We start from the raw sequence: 27,575 nt of genomic DNA, 5'->3' as shown, positions 1-27,575 counted from the left end.
AGAAAATGAGATGTATTCAGTTAGATTAAATATACTATTATATAATATGGTATATATATTAGAGAGACTTTCAAACTTACCTGAATTAAAAATGATACTTTGACCCACCATTCGTTTTAAGAAGTGGACACGCTTATTTGCGGTGCTAAAACTTCTTGCTTTACCTTTAGATTCAGAGATCTCACTGCCAGAAAGGACCATTGTAATTATTTAGTCTGACTCCTGTATAAACACAGGCCCTAGAACTTCCCTAAAATACTTCCTAGAGCAAATCCTGTAGACAAGCATCCAATCTTCGTATAAAAATTGTCAGTTATGGAGAATCTACCACAACCCTTGGCAAATTATTCCAATGGTTAATTACTCTCACTGTTAAAAATGTACTCCTTTTTTCCTGTCTGAATTTGCCTGGCTTCAACTTAGATATATGTGATTTTTTCCTCACCCTCCTCCTCTGCACCCCCATTAAAAATATATATATATTCAGGCTGGAGCTTTCTCCCCCTTCATCCTGATTCTGAAACACTCTGTAAAAGCAACTTGAGAATTAAATAATTTTGTTCAACAACAACTTAAAGAAACTCTCAGAACAAATCAGACTCTCTTTCATCCCAAAGAAGCATGGCTGAAGAATGAATTTACTGAATGGCTAACTCTCCTGTTTAAAAAACTATTATGGTTACTATTGTCTAAAGGCTCCATAATGGATCAGGGCCCTATTGTGTTAAGCAGTGCACAAACACATAGAAAGAGTCCCTCTCCTGAAGCACCCAGAGTCTAGCTTTTGAGACAGAGAATTTGTTGCTTCTTGGCAATAAATGATCTGTGTTTAGCAATGCAAGGGCAATTAGAAACCTGTTTGGGTGCAATTCATCAGAGCAGCTTGCTAATGTTGCAGCCCAGTCTGGCAAAACAAATGCAAGGAGAAATTGGGACTGCGCCTCTGAGGTGGAGTGCGGTTTAAAATGCTGACAAAAGAAAACTGAGACAAGACTAGCACTTAATTCCTGGAGGCCAGTGGGCTACTGTGTTAGGCACCATATGACAAATAACTGAAATTTGGTCCCTCTCTGACTGTAACATCTTGCAATCCAAGTTTAAGATGAGACAATAAGTGAGTATAGTAGATGGGGTGGGGTATAAGGTAACAGTGAGACAGTTACCACTAGCGAAGCAGTGGTCACAGCACCCCAGCTGCCTAATCACTGTCAAGTATTTTGCAGGTGGCCCAGCATAGGTGAATTTAAAAGGAGGATAATGCAGGGGCTTGGTGGATTTTTGCAGGGAGCTCCTTCTTTGCACACAGCCAGCATGGAAGAAAGCATGAAAGTGCACGGTGAAAAATTTGCAAATGGGCAATCAAGGAGGGATTCTTGTGGTTTATTCTCATATTTAAAAAGCTGTATATTTGTTAATATTGTCATCTGGATGTCCTGAAAAGACCTACCATTGTAAGCCTTTCTACGTGACAGTTGTCTAATGCAACTACATTGTTTTTATAGAGGACAAGAAGTGTATCAGGGTAATATCTAGAGGCATCGCCCAAAATCTGCAACCCATTGGGCTAGGCACTGTACAAACCCACAGTAAGACACAGTTCCTGCCTCAGCAAAATAGACAAGACACGCAGGGCAAGTGTAAGGCATCCAGCCATCCCTCCCTGTCCATCTGTAAGGGTGGCCATGCCCCCTCGCTACTGTGCTTCTGTGGGTGCAGAAACTAAAATGGGGAATTAGCATTCGGGGCAGAGGTCCTGGCCCTTTCTGCAGGTCATAGGCATCTATATAGTCTCTAGCCTAGGCAGGGTGAACAAGCAGTCTATAGTCCCAGGCCCTCAGGCAGGGCAAGGCAAGCAAGCAGGCTATAGCCCCAACCCCTTCAGGTGGGGCAGGCAAATAGTCTATAGGTCTCCCAGGCTTTACAGGCCAGGATGAGGCTACCACTCCAGGGGTGGTGTGGAAAGTAGGGAGGGAGACACAGGCCCTCCCAACTCCACCACTTCCCAGCCCAAGTCCCGATCAGTAGCAGAGTGTTCTGTCACTGGGTCAGCAGGGCTTCAGCCACAACTCGTTGACATGGCATCTGGTTCCCCTGGGCTCCTTTTCAGGAGTACCTGGCCTCAAGGTTGCCTTTGATCTCTTTGGGGTAGATGGCCAAGGTAGTCCACACCAGCCCTTGGGGTCACAGACAGGCAGGGGGGGGGCAACTCCTCCAAGTCACAGGCAGGCAGCTCCGGCAGCCCCTCTGGGGCCCAAGCCATAGGCAGCTCCTCAGCAGTCAGGCTGAGCCTACAGCACCAGTAGCAAACTATCCTTCTCCTCCAACAGCTCCCTCCAAAACTGAGCAAGCTGGCTCACCTTTTATACTTCCTGTTCTGCTCCTCAACTTCCACTGGGATGGGCAGGGTTTTTCTGGCTCCGCCCACCAGGGGTTGGGCCATCCCTCCCTGTCCGTCTCTGAGGGAGGCCACACACCCCTCACTACAGTGGGAGAAAGGAAGTGTCATCATTCCCATTTTAGAGATAGGAGAACTCAGGCTCAAAAATTAAATATTTTGTCCAAAGCCACGGAGTAAGCTGGCAGAGCCTTACCCAAAAGACTGGCTGTTCAATGTGGGCTTACAGTTTCAAACCTTTGCACTGTTTAAGCATGGACTAATGTACAACTGTATGAGCAAGTTTCAGAGGGGCCAATTAAATCTCTACTGAAAATTAAACATAAGGGGGGGGATTTGCACCCTGAGTATGAGACTTTCAAAAGTGTTCATCTCGGCTCAAAACTCCTTTTCCCCCTTAACATACAGCACTCTTAAAACAAGAAGTCTCCTGTGTGGGAGGGAGTATTCTCATTGTACAGTTGGGGAAAGTAAGGCACAGAGTGTATTAGAGCTTTGGTTAGAATTTAGCCAGCCATTTACTTTAACCACTATATTCATTGCCTTCAACACTATAGCTCCCCTTCTAATGCTATGAGAGGTAGCATAGTCTAGTTGATTGAGCACAGGAGTGGGAAAACCTGGGTTCTAACCCTTACTGAGTCTTTGGCAAGTCCTTTAACTTCTCTGCCTCTGTTTTCTCATCTGCCATTTGACTTCTTATTTGCAAGGATAGATGAGAATTGTGCGAGCAGTGCTTTAAACTTGGAAAACTCCCTATAAGTGAGTGATATTGTACTGAGTATAATCAGAGTCCAGCAACTCATTTTATTTGAGCAAATGGCATCTATAACTTTAAATAAAATTAGTCACAGGTGAAAGCCTCCATTAACTGCTGCTGAGACAAAAATGTTAACTTTGCTTGAAGGTGATCTGTAAGTATGCTACCCAAGAAGCCTAGCAGTATAGAAGGTGAGTAGAATTTCAGTGAGACTTCCTAATAAAAAAATGTAAAAGTACTGAGATCCTTAACTTTCTAGCTGTGAAGCTGATTGGAAAAACGAAAGAATTGCTCACAGTCTGTAAATCTAAATTTTAAAAATGTATTGCTAATTATTTCACAATTTGATATAACTGTTCTAATTACAAGTTCTTAAGTATTAACTATGGTGGACTGGAACAGCTTTATAATAATTCTGAATACAGTATGTCACCTAGTCAGTGAGGTGAAGTTACTGTACAGTTATACTGAGTTATTAGACTTTCTGGAATTTAATGTATTGGTCTACCTAAGTAAGGGGCTCTCGGAAAAACACATAGGAAAGCAACACAATGGATCCTGACAAACAGCCGCCCAACAAATATAGGATGATGGCCAGGTTTCAGCCCAGATTAACACAACTGTTTTGCCAGTGCTAGCATTTAAAAAGTGACTTAGTTTATGGGCAGGGGGATGATCAAAAAGACTAAGCAGCTTTTAAAGGACACTCTCCCTGAAGCAGCGGGAAGGGAACTGTTTGAATTAAGGGACCAGATTATGCTACTCAGACCCTAATGGTTTCTGTGTTGGGAGAAGTGGGAGAGAGGAAGGGAATTAAGGAATCTTAGACCTACCAGGATCCCCACATGGAAGACAGATAGGCACCTAGGAAACTAGACACTCATGCCTCCAGTTAGTTTATTGTTTTAAGATCTTTTCTCAGGAATGCTTTGGTTCTGTTAAATAAATACTTTGCTTTAAAAAGGATGTCTGCTGTCATTGCATCTGTAGGGAACAGAACTGTTTGTACTGAATATATCTCAGGCCTGCTGGGGTAATCATAGTTACCTTAAACTGCAGTCCCCAGGTGCTATGGTCGGAGAGTGGAAGAATAATGTGATTCCACTGCAAAAGAGGTGATAAGCTTGAGGTCCAGGACCTGATGGGGCATTCACTCAAAGAATCCCAGAGGGGTCAGAGGTGTAGTTAGCTCAGTAGCTGTGATTTGTACATGGAGTTTTTGCTCTTTATCTATATAGCCATCACTCAAAAAAAAAAAAAAGAACTTTCATAAAACTAATACACTTGTTTACATCTATTCGTATAGAATAGTTCAAAGGAGCAAGACCAGATGTTGAAAGATTCTGTTGTCTGTTAGTTCTTTATTAGTGCTCTATCACCTAATAATAAAAAAAACCTGATACATTAAAAATGTTTTCAGAAATAGGTAATACATATCAGAATAATACAGCATTTTACTGGAGTCTCATCATCTTATTATCTTAATCTTACTGTAATGGAAGAATGAGGGTACATGCACTCAATCCAGATATTTGGCCATAACCAAGGCAGATTTAGGATTAGCGTTGCTATTGGAAGGAATTTGAAAAGGACCAACAGTGTTTTAAAAAGGGATTGAATTTAAGAGTTAGAATTTTCAGAAATAATTTTAGTCAGGGTCTTAGTGTGCAGCCCCCATGATAACTGGTACTCCAGAATGAGATTGAGGTATGTGGATATTTTCCACCTCTGTTTCCAGCTAACATTAATATACCTAAATCAGAGCTTTTAGAAATATTTTCCAGTAATGTGGTATTTTCCTCTATGAAAGCACATTATCTTTCATTAAAACTTCTGTTAGACTCCTAACACTTTGTTTGTCTCTGAATTATTATTATTTCTAATTAGGGTACAATAACTTATTCTGTTTCTTGATTTTTCTGCCATTTACTTTCAGTCTACTAGGTATATTTTTTGACACTTAGCACTTTTAATTCACACATTTCAAAGTGTTTCAACAAAGGTGGACAAGTATCTTCAGGTAAAACATTCAAAAGTGCCTAAGGAGCATAACTTCTACTGAAAAGCGATGGGACTTAGGCTGTGAAGTAACTTAGATGCTTTTCAAAACTCTACCCATTATGCCTGTTTTTTTACTGATGGAGTAAATAAGTCATAGAGAAGTTAAGTGACGTGCCCAAGGTCACACTGGAATTCTGTGGCAGAGTGAGGAATTGGCCGCAAATGGTTCTCTCAGTATGGGGAAAAAAAGAAGGGGGCCCTGAATGTCAAGCAGCTTGCTTTAATTTAAACTGGTGAGAAGCAAGGGGAGTTATAAGACAGAAGTGTGATAGCCCACACAATTGGTAAGAGGGGGGCCCAGACCCCCACAACCCTCCTGTAATTTGTAAACTGGACCCAAACCTTCTGACTCTCTGCAAAGCCTAACTGAAAGATCATCCTGCCTCTCTGAATATTGTATAATATGAGAATATTTATTGTTTTGTATGGTCTGAAAAATAGACACATACATAAGCCCAAAACATTTGATATCAGATAATTATTCAACATTTTGCCATCTGAATAATTCATTCTTGGGCATAGATAATATGAATCCTCAGCTTTACATACTGTACAAGTCATCCACAACCCAGGAGCTGCCCAATAGATAGTGTCAGTGCACTAGAAAGTGTGCCCGATTGTTTTTTACCATGTGTTTATGGACTCACTGCTTATCATAGAATTGTAGGACTGGACGGGACCTCCTGTGGTCATCTAGTCCAGTCTCCTGCATTTATGGCAGGACCAAGTATTATCTATGGATTATCTATTATGAAACTATTCCCCTGCACTTGAATAGTCCATGCAAATGTGTGCTATCGATATAGCCAACTTGCAGGCTTTAAGAAGTGTGCTTTTCAAAATGAACTCCTTGGAAGTCACTTACCAGACTCCAGTTATGGTAACTTGGAACAGGCGATGAAAGCTGAATAACAGTGTTCAAACCTGGTTTCCTGAAGTTAGGAATCCCGAGTAGCCTGATTCTCAGAGGTATTGAAGTCAGGTGGGTCTCTGGATGTTCAGCTTCTATGAAAATGCTGAGCAGGCCACTTAAGTAAGTGTTTATCCATAAACTTCTGAAACTTTTACTCTCAATGTTTTGCATTTGCTCTTAACTTGTCTGTTCTTGTTCTGTTTCCGCTCGGACAGGAAGATAGACTCTCCGTTTGCACCAAACTATGCTATGCAATAGGAGGTGCTCCAAACCAAGTTGCAACGAGTGCCACGGCTTTCTTCTTACAGATCTACCTGTTAGATATAGCACATGTAAGTAATGTGCGAAGTGCTTTCTGACTCCATCTTAGTTCTATTATGATGTCATCACCTACTTCATTTCCCTGTATCTAATATTAAGATAATTCAACTACTTTGCCTTTTAAACTATTTTCTGTTGTTGTTTTTAATTGTTCAGCTCTTTGGAGGTAAGGGAAGCTTCCCTAGAAATAAACTTATATTCTGTTAGTAAATCCTCATTCAGACATTAGCTGACCATAATTGTTTTTTAATATAGTAGCTTCAACAATGTGTTAGGCATTGTAAGTGTCACTGTGTCTGACACACTCCAGCTCCTGTGTCACTGTGTCTGACACACACACACAAACTCATAGTCATTCCCCTGAAGAGCTGACAACCTAGGACATCTCTGTTTGTCTTTAAAATGGAAAAACAAGGTTGTTTTGAGTTTTTGAAGTTTCTTTTCATTCATAGTTGGCCTGTAGCATGTTAAGTGACATTGAAATTAAGCCCAGTGGTTTGAGCAAACTCATCTCAGTTCTGTTTGGTCCAACTGGGATAATACTTCTCAGAGAAAGTCCAGGTATCCATTACACAGGGCCTTCCCTCCCTGTTTGCAGCTTATTGGAGGCAGAGCCAGCCCTGTAAATCAAAGCAGGTTGGAAGCGGTCAGACCCCTGAAGGCCCAACCAGTTCATTTTGCCTCCAGACCGTTCTGCTCAGAACAACAGTAAAACACGGAGAGACGTCCTTAATCAGTGTGACTGGTCTGGCCTGTGGTCTATAGCTGTGTGGTAACTGGGGAGGAGGGCTGGGGTTGGCAGGAGTATTTTCTTTTGTGTATGTGTATTGTGGGGGAGAGAGAAGGAGCTGTGGAGAAAAGGTACTGTGGAAGCTGAAGGAGTGGTAAGGGATGGAAATAGCCAGTGCTGCTCCTGCAGACAGTTGGGCATGGAGAGAGCAGGAGTTAGAGATCCTGGATCAGTGTATTATTATTCCTTGTTGGAGGTGTGGACTAATGGACTGAGTTTTGCATCATTGGTGGAATAGAGGGGGCAGAAATGTAGTTAGTTCTTTTTTTATTGAAAGATGAAGTTCTCATGTAATGGCCTGATTCCAGGAGCTGGAGCTTTAAGACAAACACCAAATACCACAAGTTTCATGAGAAAATCGCAAGTTTTGGCCACACTTCAATGTGAGCACAGAGAAAGTGGCCAGATCTTGGACATCTTACGGGGATGAAGTGGCAAGGTTTAGACCATGAGGCTAAAAGGGTGGGCAGAGTCAAAGAGGGAGCCCTTAGTGATAGAGAGTGTGATATGGTGTGATGGTGGAAAAAGGAGATTCTTGGAGTTAGAGTAGAAGGTGGGTTTGGCGCTAACCCTGCCAGACTTTTACTTCCCTCATAGGCGGTGACCAAAGTGTGGGAAGGGTATGAAATGGGAGCCAAGACTGAGAGAGATCACCAGAGGTGGGAAGGAGACAAATAAACTTTTCCCACTATATTTATAAATAGAGGAATTTACTTTGCTTTTTGGCTTGACATTTGATGTTGACGCTCCAGCAGGGGAGTTGCACAAGGCTGAGTCATCTGGTTATGGATATCTGCCTCCCTTGTGGTGCTAGTAACATGTGGGTAATTAGTTCCAAGTCCTTTTAAACCATATATATATGCAGAGGAGAGTTTCCCGCATCCAAGGAGCACTAAGATCCGTATAGCACCCTCTCCCCCCTCCATTCCCTGCCATGTGCTCTTGAGGGAAGAAAATCTAGGGAGGAACCAGCCAGAGACTGAAACCTGTAGAACAGCTGCATCAACAGTTTACACAGGGACCATAGGAGCTGATGGCATCAGTGTTTTTGACTGGCTGTCCCTTCCCCTGTGCTGATTGGCTCTTCACGCCGACTCCTTCTTGTCCCCTTCCACACAGTCTCTTCTCTTCAGCCTCACTCTACACCTGCCCTTCCTTCCCTCCTCTCTCCTGCCCTGTCTCTCTTGCCCCTTCTTTTCTGTGTCTCCTCTCTCTTCCTTTGTCTTTCTGTTCAACTGATCCCTAATATCTTCCCCCTACCCTTCATGTGTCTTGTCTGTTGAGATTGCAAGTTTTTCAGGGCACGTGTTTTTTACAGTGCCTAGCACAATGGGATCCCAATTTGGTCCTAGCACTAACGTAATAAACAATTAATAATACGCAGATTAGACAAGACCCTGTTGAAACACTTTCAAGCTTAGTGACAAAAATTGTTTAGTAATTATGCTTGATAATTATAATAGTATTGTACGGTAATGGTGCTTGATTATCTGGTCCCTATTTGTTTAATTGTTTGCCAGTCCCACTAAATAAATATAAAGGAGCCATTGGTTCCACGGTTTCTCCGGCAAAGATCTGAGCTCCACTTTCCTGCCCTCGTCTTTTTAGGGTCAGATACTTCATTTTACAGGAATTACCTGGAATTCTTCCCTACACAGAGGATTGAGCCATTCTCTTCCAAATCCTGGCTGTGCTGTTCCTGGGGGTTTATGAAGCCCAATGTGCAAAATCTTTTATATTCAATCTAAGCCAAGAAATTTCCAATAAATTAACATTCAGAGTTAACCCTTTGCAGCCTGCAATTTTACCATTAGAATTCCAGCCATCTAATTTACCTGCATAATCTCTCTGGGTCTGTTAATAATCCCACACCACCTAGAAATCTTGGAGCTCCTTAGAGCAGTTCTGAATTTAGGCCAAGTCACACACCCTTACAAGCAGGAATGAATTTGGCCTTGTTGTATTTCAATATTTGTATCGTATTGCAGAAGCCCCAGGCACTTAGGGCTCTGGTCATGTTAAGCACTGTACAACCATGTATATAGAGACAGACCATCTGCCAGAGAGTTTACAATCTCTTCCAGTTTCCCTTCCCACTCTATGTGCTTGTCCAGAATCCACCTTCTTGCTGTCCCTTTGTGTTATCTGAACAATGCTAGTGCATGAGCCTTCTCATGTGAAGCTGTCTGTGTGTCCCTCATCACCATAGTATCTGAGCACCTGTGTCTGTATCTCTTTGGCTCATTGACTAGCTCATTTTTAATTTCAGTGGAAGTTTATCCCTTTTATCCCTCCTCCATGCCTCTTAAATCCCTTCTCCTGCTGTTATCTAATGTAGCTGGATGGAAAATAGTAAATATTTTCTGCAGAAAAAATTTCAAAAGAAATGAAGAATTTAAAAGTTGGGGGTGAAATTTTTTCAGTTTTTCCAAAGGGGAAAACTCCAAACATTTGCACAAAATTTGTTTAGGAAAAAAGGCCATTTTTTATGTTTAAAACGAAGTTTGGATGGAAAAATTTCAACCAGTCACTGTGATTTAACTCTAACATAGCTTGGGATAGATTTTGTGTGAGACATGCACTGCAAATGTACACGGTGTCTACTTTTAACAAATCATACTGTACATGGCTGACGTTTCAAACTTTGCCCTCACTTTGTCTGTCTTTGCCCTTCCCTTCCATTGAAACACTGAACAGTAGAAAATTTCGTAGGCAGTCTCATTAGGTGGCTCCAGTCTCAATCCCAGGTTTGTTTTTTAAAGATATGTGGCTTGAGCAAAACAGATGATATGCATGTTGAAATGACTCTCTAGTCACTTCGCTTGGTGGCAAGGCAATGCCACGATAACTACAGCAGACCACACCTCACATGTCCCCCATTCTCTTCCCCCCAACCCATGACTGTGTGGTTTGTATGTGTTGTTTCTTGCACTCCTTATATGTATGAATGATTACATCACACATAATCTTACTCTGAAAAATACACACTTGCTGGGTACATTTTTTTTTAATGTGGGGAAACTTTAAAATGTACTTCATTTGACCAACGTGCTCTCTTCTGTTCTTTGGCATCTGCATTTAAAAGTAATAGTTTACATTGTTCACTTGTGACCCTAATTGCAATTATTTAAAAAAAAAAACCCACTAGAAGTGTTCCAGCTCAACCAAATTATTCTCACTGAGATTTAGTTGCAAAAAAAAAGTTGCATATAGAAATGTTGTACAGAATATACTGAATAAGCATTCAGAAAAAACAATGCTTTTTTGGAATATTATCTCTTGTAGTTCAATGCTTTGTAGAAATAAATCCATTTATGCCAAAACTACTTTCACAGTTAGCACCAGTTGGCACTCTTATTGGTAATCTCAGTAGAGATGTTAAGGACTGAATGGATATGGGAAATGAACTACTCTTGTCTGCGCCAGATCAGAGTTGAAGTTTAGAAATAAGGTCATGTGGGGGAAGCTTGCCGTACCTCTACTTCTGCTATACCTGGTTTTATGGTTAAACCAAGGACTTCAGTCTTTAGTGTTGTCTGTCTGACACCTTTCCCCAGCATTAAATTTACCTATGATCTTTCTCTCTTCGCCTTTTCCCCGTCACACTTTCATAGTGCCTGTATCTCAGTGTCTAATTTGTTGTCTCCCATGACACATTGATGGTGGAGGGCTATTTATTCATGATTTTTAATAGTAGTTGACGTGTTTTGTGAGCGATATATCTGTACACTTTATATAAAACACTAAGATTCTTTCTGGAAAGTTGCTTTATGTCATTTCATTTAACAATGGACCTTGTTTAGAGCACTGTGTCTATACTTTCAGATTACTCCGTTTCATGCCTCTTTGGTGCTGTTCATTGGCAAAGCCTGGGGCGCAGTTACTGATCCTGTTGCTGGTTTTTTTATTAGCAAAACTAAATGGACAAAAATTGGCCGGCTTATGCCTTGGTAAGCAGAAAAATGTTTTGTTCTGTTTCTTGTTTTTTTCTCTCTCTCTCCCTCCCATCCCTCCCCCCCCCCCCCCCCCCCACCTCTTTCCTTTAATCCTAGAGTGGCTACATTATTTTTTCTTGCCTTTGCCTTTCTCAGATGAGGATGATTTTAGTATGGATAGGATGAATATGTTAAAAAAAACCACTCCTACCTGCTTCCTGTTTTCAGCTGTGCATCCATAACCTTACAAGAGGGTCACTTGGAAGCTCCCTGAAGAAACTGCTGAATTGTTTAGAGTTGGGCCAAAATTGGAACCTCAAATCCTATTGAATTTGAGTGGGAGTGGATCTGAACCTCCAAATCTGAACAAACCCCTTTTTGGTTTTGATTTCGATTTGGATTCTGCATTAAAAGGGGCTTATTTTCCACTTCTGGTTCAGATACATCCAAACTGTTCAAGACTAGCCATTCATTAGATGCTTGCTTATGCCCTCACTCAGTGGGTTCCCATTCCTTGCATGCAGGCTCGGCTGAGGCTCCCCAACTCTAACATGGTAGGCTTACGGACTCAACAGGGTGTGTCTCATGCTACCTTGTTGAGCTGTTCACATTAGGTCAGTTCCGTTCTTATTATGGTTAGTGTCGGAGCTTCTCCTGTCAGCATCCATCCCAGCTCAACACAAACCAGTCCCACCGGCCTTTTCCCCACACCTCACCATACTCTTTCCTTACGTCTTCAGTATCAGTGCCCCTAATTAAAACATTTCATTGGAGGGTGCAAATTGTCATGATTTTTAGCAAGGAACCAACTGCTGGAAGAGTTGGAAGGAATTATTTTTACCTTTTGAAACAAAAAGTTGAAGTCACATTTGAAATGAAAAGTCGTTTTGAACTGAAAAATCAAAGTGCCTTGTTCATTCGCGAGCACTAAATTCACTGTATGAAAAAAATTAAGCTAGAAGAAAACCCTGGTGAGGGAGGGTGCATTTTATAACCCAGTGGCATTAGCTGTTTTTGGAATCATTTCCCAAGTCTGTTGTAGCCCAGTGTTAGAATGACTTGCAGGCTAGCATCACATAGACTTATCAGCCCCTTGCATTAAGCCCACTAGTGTACAACTTGCACTTACTCTTCACTTATCTAATCAGGCCTTAAAAATACACTTGTCAAACAGCTGTTGTTTTTCGGGAGGAATTTTTTTTAAATATTGCTTTATCATAGGAAACTCTTTAACCCTAGAATGAATAGCACCGCCCATTTACACCCATTGAAGACCTACTATTGTATTTCTAATTAGTTTAAAACACTTTTTCTTGGGGTTTTATTTGATTAATATTTGGAGTGTGAAATTATTCCAGCCATTTAAATTTTTAAAGTGAACCATGGAATTATGCAAACTTCACTCTCTGCCCCAGGCGACAGGTGTATTTAGTAAAGGAGGAGAAGGAGCTTTTTTCTTTTAAGGTTAAGGTTTTATTTAATATAGAAACAAGCCATCAAAGTGTTGGTAGTGTCCTTTGTATGTAATGTGATGTTTCAAAGGAATGGGCAGGTGCTGGGATGAGGGACACTGACACAAAATGATAAACGTTAGTTTCTTTGCGTGGGAACCATACGTAGTCTTGTGATTCAGCAAGGTACTGAAGCACATGCCTAACTTCAAGCACGGGTATTCCCTTTAAAGTTATTGGGGAAGGGAAAGTGAAGAGTAGGAAGGGGAAAACAAGAAAGACAGTTATTTTTGAGAAGTTGCACAAAAGTTTGCTGTAAGAACCATATTGAGTCCAATTTAAGAGTGGCTGAAGCTGAACAAAATCTGAAAATGCCCCCATTTTTGGGAGAGGGAGGGTGAGTTTCCCCAACCTAATTGCCTTGGGATGCTTCGATCACATCCTCATTTACTGCTTTCAAGAGCTGACCCAGTATGAGTGGACTGAGCTGTGGCCACCTAGAAATCAGGAAAGGCAGGGAGTACCAGAACCTGGCTACTTTCCTTGCTACTCTACACATTCAGTTCCCAGTGTTGCCTTTCATCCCATAGAGCAGTGTGGAAGAGCCATTGTTTTACTGAACTATTTACCCATGTTATTCTTTTGTAGTCCACTTTTTCAATGTACCATTGCAAAATAATCAGCTGACCCCTAATGTCAATAGGAGAAAACAGTGAGAATAGGCCTGTTGTGAAGGGATTAATCTGTTTTCCCTTTTGTTTGAATTTTTATTGTGACCTTGGTCATCTAATTACATTGTTTAGTGTCTGCTTTGCAAGAATACTGGAGAACACTGCTGCTGCTGCAGGTCATGCTGTCGGGAATGAATTGCATCTGATACAGTGAAATTTGAAAATAGTTTGTTTGTCTGGTACCATTACATTAACTTGGCATAATTGCTGAATTCAAGTTTCCATGATCTTTTGTTTTGAAACCATCCTCACTCAGTAGGGGTCTGATCCTCCCGATGTTGGAGTCATTGGGAGTTTTGCCACTGACTTCAACGGGTGCAGGACTTGCCCTATGATAGTATTCCACGAGGGGGGACAAATGTAGGTTTTAGGGATTCCTTCAGTGTGATGCATGGCTGCCCCTCCCCTTACATACTATCTCCAAACAAGTGAATAAATGTCTATCATACTGAAATGTCAGGTCAGCCATGAAAAGGACTTGGAAAAGGCTAAGCTGAGAGAAGAGGTGGAGGTGCTAACAGGGCAAAAAAAGCCCCTTCCTTGATAATAAAGAGGCCTGTATGGCAGTTGGTGAAACATGTATGACATGTGACCATGCCGCTTGTTCTCAGCGATGCTTTTCATTAAATGTCTTGGACTGAGGTGTGTGTGGTGGGACTAAGTATTGGTATTACCGTAATAGCAGATGCAGCCATGGGTTTTTTTTTGTTAATTGTAAATAAATCACTAATTATAACTAACCATTGCTCTTTAACTAGTTATGATTTAACTCGGTGATGCATTTTGGAGGAGTATTATTTAATATTGTTATGTATTAAATTATGCTCATTATGCATTAATGCACTAAATAATATTATAGATAAGCTGTATCAAATATTATTGTATCTAAAGCATTTGGAAAGACTGCCCAAAATTAAATTACATTGCACTGCTTGAGTATCTTTTTTCTTGACCCCTCAAGATGCTGTCTAATAAGATTGACATGAACATGTCCTTCATTGTAGGATGTTGGGGTGTACGCCCTTCACGATTGTGTCCTATTTCTTCATGTGGTACTTGCCTCCTTTTGTAGCGGGAAGAGTTGTGTGGTACCTGACTTTCTACTGTCTTTTCCAAACATTGACCACAGTAAGTAGATCTCTATTTACAACATTTTCAGCAATAAAATGTTTTTGTTTTCTGGCTTTGCTTTATGTGCCTTCTGACTGAGTGGGTTGGGGGTTTTTTGCACCCACTTTGCACACTGACTTTCAGTGAGACTTAGTGTTCTAAGTGCCGAAGCTACTTTTGAAAATGGGATTTAGGTATCTAAGTCACTTAATGCTTTTGAAATTTTTACTTCAGGTGAAAGGCGATGGAGAATCAGGTCCTCAGTTGTGCAATAGTTACTAATAGTCATTCTTGGATACCCCTGGATGGAGAGACGTGGCTTCTCCACATTGATTTTAACATAAAGGGGCCTTGCACCAGAATAGCGATCTGTAATTTACATAGCTTCTTTCATTTCACTGGACCCCCAAAGAACTTTTCAGACGCACTGTACACAAGGGGTAGTCACTAGACAGACCATGGGCCAAATCCAGACTGCCAGACACTTTTGAATGGACCCTGAAATCTTTTTATTTAGTTATTATCGTTATTGTTATTTTTTGTATTGTTTTCTCTGGAGTCTGTACCTGGACTATACTTTGACCAAGAAATTCAGACCTTGACAAAAAATAATTGGCTACCCCTGCTGTACACGCTGTAGACATACAGAGTTCACCTCACCCATCACTGAATTGCAGCCACTATTAAGGTAAAACATTGTATCTGTTTAGCAGCACAGAGCAATACTATGTAGCAGTTCAGGACAGGAAGTGAAGAATCATATATAACTCGATTTTCAGGGGAAGTCAGGTAGACCCAGTATAGATTCCCAGTTAGATTTTTGTCAGTACATTGGACTTAACAGCTCTCCTCTTGTAATAAGTGTCGTAGGATCTGTTAGGGATCCTTGATTCTTGATTGTACATCTCATAGAAAATACTGAAGCTTCAAAAGTTCATGCCCCTAACAACTTGCTGGCATGCTTCTGATTCAGGGCTTCTTTATACAGCAAGTTATTGCGCTGCAACCCAGGATACAAATCTACAAAGCACCAACTTGCAATGCAGTAACCTCTCACATGGACACTGCTGCAGTGCAGTGAAAGTCCTGGAATAGAGCATTTTGGCCACTAGGATTTTACTTTGGGATAACTAATGTGCAGTAATTACCTTGCTATAAAACAAACAAACAAAAACACTTTGTTGGCCATGGAGACATAGCCTTAGGCAATGTATTCACCAGGAAAAAAAGTACATTCTTCATTCAAGTTAGCTAACTTGAGGTAAAATCCTAGTGAGGACAAAGCAGTTTGTAGTTTTCACACACGTGAGCAGGTCTGGTTACAGAGTAGGATGGAGTGTCAGGTGTATTGCAACCTGCTAACACAGAGGTTCCCAACCTTTTTGGCTCGAGGGCCACAAATATCATTTCTACAACCGTGGAGGGCCACCAGTCTATCAACACATAAAAAATGTATTGATATATACACCATTAAGGACTACAAATCACTACTTATTTAAAGTAAACATTTTGATGCTACTGTGCTCATTCTTACATTCACTATTTTACACCTACAGATTACTCACAGTCTGTCTCACGCTCACAGACAAAGCACTAGTGTAGATGAGTGACTGTCCCTACACACTGAAGCACATGGCCTGGCAGCTAAGTCACAGTGGGTGGCCTGCTAGTGCAGACCAAACCAGTAGGCACTGATTTTTAGAGTCCTGCCCCTCCTCAAGCACGGTAGGTCCTGGCTGCTCTGCCAGCATCCCTCCTCCCCCCAGTGCAGCCAGACGGAATGAGTTCAGTGAGGAGGCTGCCTCCTCGTTGGTCTCCCGTCCCCCTGGCTGCAGCAGGAAAACTGTTTGCTCCACCTGGGGCCCTAGGCAGTGGCTCCCTTCTGCAGCCAGGGGGATGGGAGATCAGTGTTCCCTCCCTCTGGCTCCAGCAAGGACTCTGCACCAATCTTGTAGCCCTGAAGCAACACACTCCACCTGAGTCCTTAGGCGGCGGCTCTCTGGACAGCCAGTGGGAGAGGGGAGCCACAAGCCACCCCGGGCCACAGGTTGGGAACCACTCTGCTAACTCATATGAAAGCTACAAACAGTTTTGTATTCACTAGGATTTTACCTCGTGTTAGTTAACTCAAGTTAAGAACACAGCTTTTTTCTTAATGAAGACAATCCCTGAGGGTTCATAGGCATTGTGAAAGAAGAGTGGTTTTTAAGGAGGAAGTTGAAGTAGCACAAAGTGCAGGCATGATGTACTGGGTAAGTTTTATATATTATTTGTGTTACCATAGCATCTAAGAGCCCTAATCCTGGACCAGGACCCCATTGTGCTAGATGCTGTATAAACATGGAACAAAAAGACAGTCCCTGCTCCTGAGATCTTACAGTATCAGTAAGGGAGCGAATTCCTGTGCCCAGTTAAACCATTGTTTCAGGGTATCAGAGGAACTGAGTACACTACCCTGAAATGCTTTTCTGTGTGGTATTCTTTTTTGTGTAGTTATTCCAAGTACCATATTCTGCTCTCACCATGTTTCTCAGCCCAGACCAGAAGGAGAGAGATTCAGCAACAGCATACCGTGAGTTTGACATGGGCTTCCTCTTTTAAATTGAGTGTCCGAATTTTGTTGAATTCCCTTTACATGAGAAAAGTCTCCTGATATTTGTGTGGCCTAATATTGGGTTTCTAGACAAAGAATTATTAAACTCTGATGGAAAAATGGGGCATCAGAGGGTTTTTTAATGTCTTTTGAATAGTTCCATCTTTCTGCTTGTTTTACAGCTATTAGCCTATCGGATTAGCCACAGACTTCCCTCCCAGTGCAAAAGTTAGCCACAAGAAATGACTCTTATCTATAGTGTTTTCTGGATTTCTAATGCCAGTTGTTGCCATTCAACTGTAACCCCTGTCAAATTGTTTGGAAGAAAGACCTCTTTGCTAAAACAGTCAGTTGATCATAGAATAATGTAAATGTAGGGCTGGAAGAGTCTTTGAGATGTCATCTAGTCTAGCCCCCGTTGCTGAGGAAGGACCAAGTACAGATACCTCTTCTCTTCCAAAAAGTTCTCCAGCAAAACCAAGACTTGCTGTTCCTTTTGTTTTGAAGCTAAAGGGGAAAAAACCCTTAAAACCCCTTTTCTAGCTTTCTTTATACATCATAAAGAGCAAATAGGAGCACTGTTAATTTTTCCTCCTCTTCAGGTCAGCTTTAAAGTTGTCTTTTTTTCTCCTCTGGCTGTCTCCTCCTCATATGGGAATATAACAGTTCATTCTTAGGTATCATGGCCAAGAGCAGTGAAAGTGAAGAGAAAGACCTGTTATTTTCCTTGGGCCAATTATTCAAGCTGTACATGAAAAACTATGTCTTCACTTGCCCTTCAATATTCCCTTAGTGCCCTTCAATATTCCCTTAGTGCCCTTGGCAGATGGGGGAGATAATGCAGGGAGGGATTATGTTATTTTTCCCTGGTTGTGCTTGTTTTCTTGCTGGCAAGAGGCTTTCTTCCTCCACTTATCAATCTAACCCTCAACATGCCAGCTAGACTTAGGCAATGCCTGCACTGGAGACCTTAGAGTAGCACAGCTGTACCACTCTATGCCTATGGGAGAGCGCTTTTCTGTCGGCATAATGAGATCACCCCCAACGAGTGGTGGTAGCTGTATTGGCAAGAGAACATTTCCCGCCAACATAGAAGCTGTCCTACATAGCTTCTGTAGGTGAAACTCATGTCGATCGGGTGTGTGTTTTCACACTCTTGACCGACAAAAATTTTACCAACAAAAGTGCTAGTTCAGACATAGCCCAAGTGTAAAACAAAACTGTGTAAGCAGAATATTATGGCCAAGGTTTTGAACAGACACCAATCTGACATTTCAGAGTTATGGTACCCACAGCATCCATAACTTCCCTGGCATGTGGTACATATATGATATTTCATGTTATCTAATATTTCAACAAAAAGCATGGTCTAGTAAGTAAAGAACAGGACTGAGAATTGAGAGATTAGCGTTCTGTTCCCTGTTCTGTCAGACAGACTGTGGAAGAAAAGGGAATAGACTTTGGGAAAGTCACTTAAACAGTATGCCTCAATTCCCATTTGCAAATTTAGCATAATATTTACCTCACTGGGATGGTATGACACCTGGTCATGAATATCTTTGAACTCCTGAAAGGTAGTATATATATATATATACGGAGTGTTATCTTATTGTTTATGGTTGGGTTTAATGGGTTTTATATGTCCAGTTGTGGAGTGCAGCCAAGTTATGGAGGTGGCATGAATAATAACTTTGAATTTCCTGACTTGTATGTTTTTGGGGATTTATTTAATATTTGTTTGGAGCTGAGATTTCTTGCAGTGCTGATGTTGACAAGAGAAATGGTCTCTTTTTACAAGGACTTCTCAAGAACAGTCCCCTCTTGCTCTTCTGTGTGCTTCTAGATCACTATTTTTGTTTGTAGCCTCTAAGAACATCAGCTAAAGGAATCTGGTAAAGGAAAAATGCAGTGCAATACACGATAGTGTGTTTTTTAAAAACACTGAGGCTCTGGCTATATTACAGCTTAAGTCAACATAAATTCTATCTTTCAGGGATGTGAATTAGCCATCGCCCTGAGCAACATAACTTATGCCGACTTAAGCGCTGGTATGGACAGCACTATGTTGGCAGGAGAATTGCTCCAGCCCCCAGAGCTACCGCTGCTCATGGGGGCTGAAGTAATTAAGCCAACAGGAGAGCTCTCTCCCATTGGCTTAGATCAGCTTCACAGAGAGCTTATGACGGGACTCTGTATGGCTGTAAACTCTCTAGTGTAGCCATCACCTGAGAAACGGGTACTTCTGCTGGATAGAAGTAGTAGTTTGTCAGAAGTTCTATACTGCTGCTTACTATCTGAATGCATGACAAAGGTAGACTTTCAAATTTATTTTAAGGCAAGTTTACTAAAATTTAAGAAAAAGTAGAACCTACCTTAAAACAGCTTTGAAGGCGCTATTTTCTTGGGTAAGCTAGAAATTAACCATTAAAATTTAATCGAATATAACTCACAACTTTGAAATATGCCACCTTTTCAGTACCTGACACGCTTTAGAAAAGAAAATGCATTTGCAGGTGAATTTCTATTGCATCTTACGATGGCATCTAAGCTGCCCCTGCCTCCTTATCATGTGCAAGCACTAGATACAGCACCCCTACAGTATCCAGTAGAGAGATTACAAATGAATAGGTGGCATTATGAGTCAATGCTGTGACTCATCCGTAGTTACCCATTGCACCAGACGCTCAGAAATTTTTGAAGCTCTGCAGGGCACGTCCAACTGAAATCTTAGATTGGGTTACAGCCAAATATTTTAGGTCAGACTGATGTTTGGATCTGGGCTAGCCAGCATTTTTGTCAGGATGGATTGAATTCTAACACAGCCAGTCAAGCTGGGAGTGAAATTTGGGGCTGATGACTTAACCTGAACCAAGAAAACACCAGTCACATGACCCATAACATCACATTTTCCATTCCATGGCTCTGTTTGAGAAGATAGCAGCCATTGTTGGGAAGTTCCACTCTGTGGAGAATGAAAGCTCAGAACAGGAAACCTCTCTGTCTCTCTTAAGTAATGGCTCCCATTACTGCAGTGTCTGAGCATCTCACAAACTTTAATGTAGTTATCCTCACAGCACCCCTGGGCAGTAGGGAAATATTATTATCCCCATTTTAGAGATGGGGAACTGAGGTACAGGATGACTAAGTGACTTGCCCTAGTTCACACAGGAAATCTGTGGCAAAGCAGGGAGTTGAATCCAGATCTTTTTAGTCTCAGGTAGGTGCCTTAACCACTGTGCCATTTTTCGTCTAAACTCCAATAAAAGCACTCATAACACACATTTGAAACCAAAATGCTCTTTACACAAGCCAGGAACTAGCTCTTTAAGTCATGCACATTTGGAAACTGAATCCAGTATTATGGGATGCAACAATGAGAAATCTGAATTTTGGATATGTGCTCAGTATAGGGTGACCAGATAGCAAATGTGAAAATCGGGACGGGGTGAAGGGTAATAGGTGCCTATATAAGAAAAAGCCCCAAATATCGGGACTGTCCCTATAAAATCGGGACAGCTGGTCACCCTAGCTTAGCACAGCAGACTGTCTTAAGTAACCCAGCTTAGGAGGAAAGAGGATGCTATAGCTATGTTGGTTATACATCACTTGGAGTCACTGATGGTCCATGGACCACAGTTTGTGAAATGAACTAGGCCAACAAGGCATTATAAAATGAGAGAGCTGGTGGGCTTGATCTCTCTGGAGGCCTTTCACTTAATGTCATAATGCTGAGATGTAATGGATTTATCAATCTCTAGATCCTCAAAACGATGCGGCTCTTAAGATACTTGTCTCCTTGCAGGAGATAACTCCTGCCACAAGACAGGAGAACAAGGTAGTTAATTCACATGTGTCATTTCCTACCCAGAATCAATCTGCAGAACAAGAGCATTTACATGCCCTAGAGCTTTTGGGCTGGTGCGTATTTAGTTGAGGGGATGGTACTAGCGGCTGTCGTCACTGGCAGAAGTTGCTCTGAGTAAAAACCACAAAACAAAAATAGGCCCAATATATTTGTGCAGTCAAATGCATGCAGTTCTCCAAGTCTGATCCTCAGACGCTAAAGAGTCATTAGATATTAAAACATAGTGCATACGGTCTTCATGTTCTTCAAAAACATCAACTAAGATTCCCAGCATGACTGTAAGGTAAGTGAATATCATCCCATTTACCGTTAGGAAAACTGCGTACAGAAAGGATGGGTGACTTGCTAAAGTCGCTATCAGACCCAGGATTAGAAGCAGGTGTTCTGGCTCCCAGTCCTGTGCTCAGAAAATGCCTCTCAGCATTTAAGCTATATTTCAACTGTGGTCCCTAGAGGTGGAGGATCACTACACGAGCCCTTTGCACAACATGCTTTAGCCCCAGCCATGTAGATCTTACACATGTTCTGTAGTAATAGAGACGTGGCCAGAAAATGGGAGGTGGAGTTTCAACTCCATCAAGCTGTGCTGACCAGATGCAACTGCTGTTCAAGTTCTGCTGGTTTTGCTGGTGCCGTTTGTGAATGTTCCCTGTCAAATGAACATCTCTTGCATCGATCAGTTCACTCTTTAGTGAAAGAACAGCCAAGCTCAGTAGCAGCGGGTGAAACGAGCTCACCTCCTAATAGGTGTTTCTGCTGCCTGTTACAGGAATGACCGTGGAAGTGCTTGGAACCTTGATTGGAGCTGCGCTCCATGGACAGATTGTGGCAAGCGCCCATGCCTCTGATCACTGCACCGTGAATCTCACCGTAAACGCTACCGACTCTTCCAGCGCTCTAAGCAACACTTCCAACCTAGCCGAGCCCTTGGGCCTCCAGTCGCATGGAGTAAGTGTATTTGGTATGAGGACACTAAAATCCTTAGGGGCGTTTCAGTGGTGTTACATCACATCATCCTGCGTGATATACACGAGACTGAGATGCTTCAGGTTGGTGACATCAGAGCCAAGAACGATGCCTCATTTTGAACAAGCCCTCCTGTCCTCTTTTTAATTGCTTCTTGGCATGACAACCAGATTATGCTGAGGAGCTTTGCTGAAGATGCTGAGATGTACGGACGGTGAGGAGATGTACCACCACCTTCTCTGTCCCCTGTCTGGCTTGCTGTTTAAAATAGAAGCCAAATTAGCAAAAATAATTATTCAAGCAGTTGCAGCTTTTAGCCCAGCTGGACAGGATACATTTTCAAAACAGTAACTGGGGGGTTAATTTCATGGACACCATCAGCAAAGTTAATGGGAGTTATGTGTCTAGAATCATGTGTGCTGCTTTGAGTGTTTATCCTTGCCAGTGTACAAGAGTTGTGAATATGGAGGGGTTTTAGCATGAATCTAGTGGAAGGATGGCTTTGTGCCTAAGGCACGGATTTGGACGCAGGAGAACTAGGCCATTTTCTGATTCTGCTGTAGATTTTCCCTGTAACCTTGGACAAGTCACTTAATCACTCTGTGTTTCAGTTCCCCATTTGTGGAGAAATGGAGGAGGTTTGTAACTCAGAGGCAGTTAATGCCTCAGGCCTGATCCAAAGCCCACTGAAGTCAGCTGAAAGTCTCCCCTTATCTTCAATGGGTTTGGGATTGGGCCATTCTTAGTATTGAGACCTGGGTTTATGTCATGCCTGGAGTTATTAGTGAAACAATTAGCTTGTTGGTTACTCCTGCTGCTTACTGTATCTACACTAGCATTTTTACTGTTACTATTTGCATTGATCTCATCTGTCTATTTATATGTTGACCGTGAATAGCTGCCTCCTAGAGAGAATTCCTTGACCAGATTTGATCTCACTTGCACCAGTGTAAATGAGAAGTTGCTTCAGTGAAGTCAGTGGCATTACACTGGCATCAGATGGTGCAAGTGAGAGGAGAATCAGGCTACCTGTGTATCTTTTTTCATTGCTCCTAAGCATTTAGAATAGGAACGATTCTAACAGCAAACTAAGTGTCTTTTCCGGTGTGTGCTTTAACAAGACACACAACATTGTCCCTGCTTTCATCATAACCCCTACTGGGCATTTCATCCTAGCCCCTAGTGACTCTGAAAATGATTTGGGGTCATGGAGGACAATCAGCTGAAGATGAACTCCCAGTGTGATGCTGTGGCCAAAAGAGCTAATGCAATCCTGAGATGCATAAACGGGAATATCGAGTAGGAGAAGAGAAGTTATTTTACCTCTGTATTTGGCACTGGTGCAACCACTGCTGGAAAACTGTGTCCAGTTCTGGTGCCCACAAATCACAAAGGATATTTATAAATTGGAGCGTCTCTGGCACAAGAAGTTTTCAAGAGAGGACTGGCTGGCGGTGTGGCAGGTCAAGACTGAAGTACATTGGTAGCCCCTTGCTATGCCTGCGTTCATTAGTGCTGCTGGCTAAACTCACACTTCCAAATCCCTTGCAGAGCATTAAAGAAAAGAACCAGACATGACTAAAAAATCTAAGGTCATATGGAAGTGTTTGTGTGTGAAAATCCTACTCTTGTGCATTGTCCAGGCAAGTGGATATTGTGGGTAGAAAGGGGTGTTTTTCAAAAAGTGTTGAGTGCCAAGTGATTTTCATCCGCAAAAATGTATAATGTGGAGGACAAGAAATGCTTGGGGCCAAATCTTAATTGTCTCTATTTCATGGATGTGACCTCACTGTTTCAGTCACTTAGGGTTGTTCTTACTGTGCTGTAGGGGACAAAGACAAAACAAAATAATCACAATGATTAACTATGGCTTTCCCCTTTGGCTTTAATAATATAATAACAAAACAAAAATAATAAAAATAATAAAATAAAAAACATAATAAAAAAACAAAACACCACAAGTAAGCAGGGTAAGTGAGTAAGTAAAGACCATCTCTTCTGTACGCATCGCTGTGAAGAGCTTTCAGCAGAGATTAGACCAGGGATACTTAGCCCTCAGTGGTTCAGGAGCCAAATTAGCAAGCAGCATTACCCAAAAGAGCCACATTTGTGTGAATTTATTGTTTCATTTACTATTGTATTCATATTTAAACAGTGTGATTGATGGGAAATATTTAGTTCATAGTATTATTCTCACAGCAAAATGACTGGCCAAGTGTTATTATTTTATTAACTACAGTTGGTTAATAACATAGTAAAAGCATCCGGATTAGTTAATCGCTTAGATTGGTTAATAATTAAACCACACAGTGTTTTAATACCATGTGCTGCAAAGAGCCTCAGAAGATGTACAAAGAACCACTTGCGGCTCACGGGCCTCATTCTCAGACCCTGTCTACGCTTACCTCCGAGAGTCAGCGGCAGTCGACAGGAGTTACACGAGCTACGCAAAAAACTTGCGTAATTCCCGTCGACTTCTCTGCTTCTCTTCTGCACGCCGTCTTCACTGCATTGTGCCAACGGGAACCGTGTCGCCACTTGTGAAGGTGGTCTTAATATGTCATTTTCTGGATCAACTGAGCAGGTCTTCACTGGCTGCTCAGTCGATCCAGAGAAATCAATCTGATGGCGGGGACTTTGCCGCCGTCAGTGTAGCCGTAGCCTCAGTATCAGTGGATTAGTCTTTAACAGTGGTTCTTCCCCCCCCCCCCTCCCCCCGTGGGAACACTCTTCTCTAGGTGAATGGAGGTCAAAGTACATTTCCCCAAAATCAGTGCTTAGCAAATTTTTGCTAGTGAGTCCTGTCTCAGTGTATCATAAATATCTAAAACAATGTATAGACGGGCTAAGGAATTTCATCTAAGGATCAGTGAATCTTGTTTGGTTTGTCATAGATAACCTAACAAAGGTGAAAAAAGTATTGAACTCAGTTACTTAAATGGAAGCCATTCAAGGAGCAGTTTTGAGACAGGAAAACTAATAAATATTAAAAAATCTTAAATTCAAAGTAAATCCTGCTATTTTTTCTCTTTTTACCAAGATTAGCTGATATCTTCTTTTCAAGAGTACAGAGTCAAAACAATCCAGTGTTTACTATGAGAAGATGGTAATACCTTAAATAACATTTCAGTAGTCCGTTAAAATGATTACAAGAAACAACTCTAATCCCTTGGCAATACTCTTGCACTCTATCTCACCAACGATGCTGAAGTCTTAGTGGTGTCATCATGCTGCAGAAGCAGTGCTGAGCTGGAAGATTGCTGCATCTTCATGCAGTGTTATTGCTTCTTTGTTCTTCTTAGCTGTCTGGTTGCTGGTGTGTGCTTGCTTGTAGAGATGAGCTGGCCAGGTTAAACTCAGTATAGAAGAAAGCCTCAGTGTAAGAGTTTAAGATAATACATACGTAGTAGTGTGCAAGAACAAGCATGTGAGTGCATGTCTTACTTCAGAGGAATTTATAATCTTCTCTTTTCATAGTCTCACTGGAGGTAGAAGAAGCACACCTTTCAGGGCTTGGCTGGATTCAGATATCAGATGCTGTCACCTTTCATTGGGTTAGCACTTTCATGGGATTTGTTTTGGTAGCCAGGGCCACAATCAAAGCAAGTGTTCCATCTGCCAACAACTCTGACCAGGATCTCGCAAAGACTGAGAGCTTCACCAGAAGATCATCGTTATGGAGGCAGCTTGCCAACCACAGCCCGGGGGTGGGCATTAGTCTTCCCTGCAACCTTCTATGTCAAAGGATAGTGGGTCAAAAAGTCAGTCAGGGGACTCCTGTCATAAGTCGAGGAAGAGAGCCAGGAGCCCTGTTAGTGAGCCCAGGGATAACTGAAAGCGATCTCCATCTTGCTCAGTATCCTCAGCACCGCCAGTACCAAGACAATCCAGTACTCAGGCCTCCCACCAACCGTCCAGCACCACTGATAAGCCCGTGGACCCTTTGGGCATGGGCACTAAGCCGAGGTATGCAAGGAAAAGGGTGGACACTCTGAGACACTCCCGGTATGTGATCCAATATCGGCCAGCGACACCAGCACGTTCAGCACCGGAGAGGTTGGCATGGGCAAAATCTCGGTCACTGGTACCGCCGCCAACACCGGGGCAGTTGGTACAGACACACTCCCCATCGGTCCAAAGATCAGTCTGTCCTGTAGGATCCCGACTCTCCTCACCCTGTTACCAGGGCTCCGGAACCATGCTGCAACCACTCTAGAGACAATTCCCTGTGACCATACCCAGCCCCGCTATTAGCAAGCGAGGGTTCAGAGAGCGAGCCAGATGAGACCTCCATGTGCTCCTCCCAGGCTCCATACAGGGTCTGGGAATGTACCGCCAGATGGTACCACCACGGTCCTGATATGGGCACCCATGGGCCCCTCCACCAGGCGCCATGTTGCTCACTAGCAACCAGCTTTGGGAGCACCGAGTGTGGCCCAAAATCCCCCCAGACACATTCCCTTGATCGCAGCATCGAGAACTTTGATCCGAGATGTGGAGGAACAAGAAAGGATCACAGAGGAGGAAGCCATATCCTCATCGTCCCTGGATGATGCAGTCATGCTGTCACCACCATCTATGGAGGATTACTTCAGACAATTTCAGGAGTTGGCAAAAAGGGTAGCTGAGGCCCTGTATATACCCCTGGAGGAAGTGAAGGATGCTCACCATGAGCTGATAGCCATTTTACATGCCTCAGCTACCTCCAAAATCGCTCTGCTGGTTAACCAAGCCATTTTAGACTTGGCCAAAGTAATATAGCAAACCCTTTTTAACTGCCCGCCACCCAAGTCCCTTGTGGTCGATGTGGTTCATTCCCGAGGATGGCAACATCATGCTCGAAATACGCCATACAACAGGGATTGGAAGCAGCTGGACCTCTTTGGCAGAAAGGCATATTCGTCAGCCTCCCTGCAGTTTCGGATCGCAGTCTACCAGGCGCTACTATCAAAATATGAGTACACAAACTATAGTAAACTCAACAACTTCATTAAGAAATTGCCAGAAGCCTCTCGGGACGCTTTTAAAGCCATTGTCCAACAGGGACAGTTAGTGGCAAAGATGGTACTACAGTCAGCTCTTGATACAGCCGATAGGGTGGCCAGGACCGTGTCTGGCTGTGGTGATGAGGCAGGCGTCGTGGCTCCACCTTTAGGGATTCCTGAAGGAACTGCAGACCACAGTTGAAAACCTTCGTTTTGAAGGTATAAATCTCCTCATGAAGAAGGCTAATGCCTTACTACACTCTGAAAGGACTCCAGGGCAACTTTCATGTCTCTGGGCATCTATATACACCAGGACAAAAGAAATGTTTTAGTGGTCAGTACCAACAGAGACCATTCTCGGCCCAATTTACGCCTCAGCGAAGTGAAGAGCCTCACAGAAAGAGAAATAAATACTCTAGATGCAAGTCTTCCGGGCCTCAGCCCTCTACTCAGCCAAAGAGACACTTTTGAGAGGCAGGTCGAGGTACCGTGAGACCATTCCCAACTGCCATCTACCACATTTGACCACTGTTTGGCAGCGTTCTGCAGCATCTGGGAGCACATAACTACAGTAAAATGGATCCTGGAAATCGTCGAGTTTGGTTACTCCATCCACTTCACCTCTCTACCCCTTCCACATCCCCCTTCCCTGTCCCTCTTCAGGGACCCGTCTCATGGGAGTCTGCTAAGGCAGGAAAT

General features: G+C 42.5%; 1 protein-coding gene across 1 annotated transcript in view; it reads left to right on the top strand.

Moving 5' to 3' along the window:
• MFSD2B (MFSD2 lysolipid transporter B, sphingolipid) overlaps window positions 1-27,575 on the top strand; it is a 56,775-nt gene that overhangs the window by 1,904 nt on the left and 27,296 nt on the right. Inside the window, exons 2-6 of the mRNA XM_067544861.1 lie at window positions 6,340-6,461; window positions 11,066-11,190; window positions 14,362-14,485; window positions 16,961-17,039; window positions 21,695-21,873. Of these exons, the coding sequence (XP_067400962.1) occupies window positions 6,340-6,461; window positions 11,066-11,190; window positions 14,362-14,485; window positions 16,961-17,039; window positions 21,695-21,873 (629 nt within the window). The remainder of the gene's footprint in view (window positions 1-6,339; window positions 6,462-11,065; window positions 11,191-14,361; window positions 14,486-16,960; window positions 17,040-21,694; window positions 21,874-27,575) is intronic.

The sequence above is a fragment of the Emydura macquarii genome, unplaced genomic scaffold, assembly GCF_026122565.2.
Source record: "Emydura macquarii macquarii isolate MOO-44397 ecotype Brisbane River unplaced genomic scaffold, CSIRO-AGI_Emac_v2 contig_1027, whole genome shotgun sequence".
NCBI lineage: Eukaryota > Metazoa > Chordata > Testudines > Chelidae > Emydura > Emydura macquarii.
The sequence above is the reverse complement of the archived record's forward strand: the minus strand, read 5'-3'. Positions and strand labels throughout refer to the sequence as shown.